General features: G+C 42.9%; 1 protein-coding gene across 1 annotated transcript in view; it reads right to left on the reverse strand.

Annotated features, from left to right (window-relative positions):
* Positions 1-7: 7 nt before the first annotated feature.
* Positions 8-4079, reverse strand: part of Ankrd13c (ankyrin repeat domain 13C) — a 70693-nt gene continuing 66621 nt past the window's right edge. Inside the window, exon 14 of the mRNA XM_019204699.2 lies at positions 8-1848. Within this exon, the coding sequence (XP_019060244.1) occupies positions 1718-1848 (131 nt within the window). The 3' untranslated portion in view covers positions 8-1717. The remainder of the gene's footprint in view (positions 1849-4079) is intronic.

The following is a 4079-nucleotide window of genomic DNA, read 5'->3' on the forward strand; positions in this document are numbered from 1 at the left end:
AAGCAGAACACACCCGGGACAGGAAGGGGTCTGGGCGGAGAAAGGACTGGGCAGGGAGGGAAGGAGAAACGAGCGAGATGCAGGATAATTCACCAATTCCCCAAGATGAATTTGATTATGTACAGCAAACATATACTAATAAAAAGAGAAAAAGATGTTTATTATAAAATTTTTATGGTTGATGCTTTGGATTTTTCAATAAATCATCTCTTCAATAAAGGTCTCTAAACTCATTTCAAATTCTCTGCTTTTGAAGGTATCTAAACAGTCACTAAACACTTGACAGTGGCAAACAAATTCATTGGGACAAATTTAAAAACATTTAGCTAAGCTCGTTAATACATGACACTTGATGACCGTTACACATTATTCTCCCTAATTTATTTTCATTCTTGGACCTTCAAACCAGCTTGGAATATCAAAAATTTTAAGTGCAAAAATGAGTAGTGCATGATTTTAACACTTTGGAAATAAGTCAGTATTTTCCTGTGCCTTAAAAAAAAATAGGAATCCCCCATCTTGTATATGTATCTGAACCTTAGCTTGTAACAAATATATTCATTCTGTCAGTATAGAAAATGTGCATCTTACTCGGAAAGAATCCACGTGTTCCCGCCAGACTGTCCCACGGGCAGCTTGTCCCACTGGTGGCACAAACAGGTGTAAGCACTTTTATCTGTCTTTCTAGTAATACGATTAGAAGCCACCGAGGGGACAGTCGTGTATGGACCGGCAGCGAGACACATGAATTACAGCCCCGTGGTGGACATGTTACATATGTAGGGTTGTCCAAAATAGGTTTTGTTTTAGGAAGAACATATCCTTATTCCACTTCAACTCATCAGACGTGTACACTCATTATTAGGAAGCAAGTTCAAAAATTTGGAGTTTGTTTAAAGTGCCGAGATTTGGAAGAGGACGACCTCTGAGCACGCCATACCCTGTGAACGTAACAAGGACTCTTCAACACAAGTTTAGAAAAAGGAGAGAAAAAAGAAAAGAGGTTCTGCAAAAGGAAGATTAGTACCAAACATTTTCCGCTGGAGAAAGAATTCAGGTAAAAACAAATAGCACCACAATGAGTTGCACTCAGGTGCTAGAGGAGGTACCTTGTCCCCTGCAGAGTGCGCGCTCCCTCGGAAAGGTACTGCCACATGGACATGCAACTGCTAATGGTCACCGTTTGGTTCATCCGTCTACAGGAAATCGCATTCCTTCTAGTTCATTATATCGAACACATTCAAATTACTCTATACATGATGTTACATAGTTTACACTTTATGAAAACAAAGCTCAAAGGAGTATTTATAAATGTCACCTTGACTATAAGGTGACACGTTTAAAAGGGCTTCATCTCTCTTAAGACACTGACTTTACGTTAATGGTCCAGGAGTGTTAGATTAGATATAGATACAGATATATTTATATGCATATATATTTCAACAACAAGTGTGAAAATTTTTAAAAACAAATCACAGCACTGATAGCTGCTTTACATACAAAGGTCTTGGGGTCAGTACAGTGTCAACTATTACAGTGAGATTCTAAAAAGACCGAAAATGGCACATTAGGAAACTTGCTGAAATGCTTACTAGAGGCCCAGACGCGGCGGTTCAGTGGCAAGTCCTTTGTACTGAAAGCATTTGTCCCTTCTGTCTGGATTCGCTCTGGGGTCTGCATCCCTTTCTCGGTTACATGACAGCATTTTCCTTGTCGGTTAAAGGTCAGGAAACCGGCTTGGGTCTTCCTTGTAGTCTTCAGGGATGGTAAAGATGGCGCCATCAAACTCATCATAGCGAAACTCCTGAAAAGTCACAGTGGCTGTGATGGTGGGGAACACGGGGATATCTAGAGAGAACATCAGAGGGACCATGAGAAGTCGTGTCAGGACAACACGGCACCAGGGCAGCTGCCGCACCCTTACAGTGGAAGTCACTGAACACCAAGGACCCCGCAATGGACATGGACTCTCATCGGAGTGGCGCGGACGGCAGGGACAGCTTTGCGGGTCCTTTTGGCGGCTTCCCATCAGATTAAAACACAATGACCACACCTATCTTCGAACCGATTGAGCCCACGTGAAATACATTAATTTGTTCTTGTTTTAGAATACTAAAATCAATCCATCACTTAACCGTGTGAAATAATCAGTCTCAACGGGACTGGAGTAATAAATGAAAGGAATTTCTGGCTGAAACTCTATGTGAAATCTGAGGTTAATATTGGAGAAACACATTAGTCCTTCTGTACAGCTGTATTCCTAATTATTACAAGCAGAGCAATCCTTTTTTTTTCTTTTTTTTTTGGTACCGGGGATTGAACTCAGGACTTTGTGCTTGGGAGGTAGGGGGCAGAACCGCTGAGCTAAATCCCAAACCAATCCCCACACATCTTTACTTATGAGCCTCCACGATCCCACCTATAAATATAGTCACCTTTTCAAAGTCTCCTCAGTCTAGGAAAGCTCAAATGTCTGCCTAGGGCAGAGACATACAATACATTAATTTCTACTGTGAAAGCCTAGGTGTTTTTTTTTTTAACTTTTGCAAAAGGTAAGTTTCTCATGCAAAGCAACAAAAAAACCACCTTATACATAAAAATGCCCATAAATATGAGGTAGATCAGTTACTCGGCCTGGCCTGCTTTGGAGGGAGGGGCGGTGAGCTAAGAGGGCTTCTCGGCTGAGAAAGGTTTGGAGAGCAGCAGGATCTCAAAGGGAAAATGACCTGAAAGCTTTTCAAACTTCAGTGCTCACCAACAGTTCCACGGGACACCACACACCTATTCACTTCCTTACTGTCTCAAGCTTTCCTCCTCCACAGCCAGTTGTGACGGAAGTTGGGGCAGCAAAGCCAAAACATCACTCATCTCTCAGCAGCGTCTGCCACCTCCCTGCCCAGGCTGTAGGGAGGACATGAGGTAGACACGCCAAGGACAGACACAATTCCTGCCTTCATTTACAGCGTTCTCTGGGTGAGAGAAACAAGCCCACAAATCCGAAGAGAAACTGGGAACTTTATCTAGAGCACAGGAAAGCTGTGCAACGAACAGCCCTGGGGCTGGGAAGAACCAGGTGAAGGAGTGGACAGAGGAAACCTCAGGAGTGACCTTTGCAGAACTGGAGGTGAGGAGGAGCCAATCCAGCTGCCACAGGGTGGAAACTCCAGACAGGACAAACAAGTGCAAAAGGCCTTTCTTTAAGCAGAAGGCAGGTGTGTCAGGCTGAGGACACCGGGGCCCTTCTGAGCCTAGCACACTTTACTCCTAGAAACAGCAGGGGACAGAGGGAAGGCACAGCTACAGGGACAGGAGGAAACCAGGAAGGCAGAGGACACCTGAGTCGCACCTCAGCCACTCACTGCCAAATGTCAGAGAAACTCAGTCAGAGGAAACCACAGCACTTCTCACTTGAAGTCCTGAGGGGCTAAACCCCAGGCCTCCACCCTGCGTTACACCCCAGCCAGAGTCCAGGGGTCACAGGCAGGGCTGGCCACACCGGCCCATTTAAGGACATGGATGCATTGTCACCAGGATGGAAGAGGCTGACCCAAGGGCATGACACATTTCCTGTCTTAAAGGCACATGAACATGGTTGTGTCAGACCCACGTTTATTCTCTAGAATATTTCTATTGATGAATTATTAATTTCGATTTTTATCATATTAAACAATGAGTACTTAACAGGAAAAAAAATCACAGAAATAAAGTACCTCATTTAAAATATTTGAATGTTTACCAAAAAAGCATCAAACTTTTCACGTTAATTGGTTTTTGGTGTACAAAGTCGAAAAAACACCAACTATAAAAAACTATGTGTGGCCGGGGATTTAGCTCAGTGGTGCTGCACCTGCCTTCAAGGTTAGATCCCTGATACTGCAAAAACAAACAAACAACAGCAAATCGCTCAAAGAAAAGATAGAAAAAGGGCTGGGGATTTAGCTCAGTGGTTCCTCGGCCTGTCTCATAAGCACAAGGACGCGAGCTCGTTCCCTCATACCAAAAAAAAAAAAAAAAAAAAAAAAAAAAAAAAAAAAAAAAAAAAAAAAAAAAAAAAAAAAAACAAAAAAAAAAACAAAAAA

This window comes from Fukomys damarensis, unplaced genomic scaffold, assembly GCF_012274545.1.
Source record: "Fukomys damarensis isolate Sample0158 unplaced genomic scaffold, DMR_v1.0_HiC HiC_scaffold_33, whole genome shotgun sequence".
Lineage (NCBI taxonomy): Eukaryota > Metazoa > Chordata > Mammalia > Rodentia > Bathyergidae > Fukomys > Fukomys damarensis.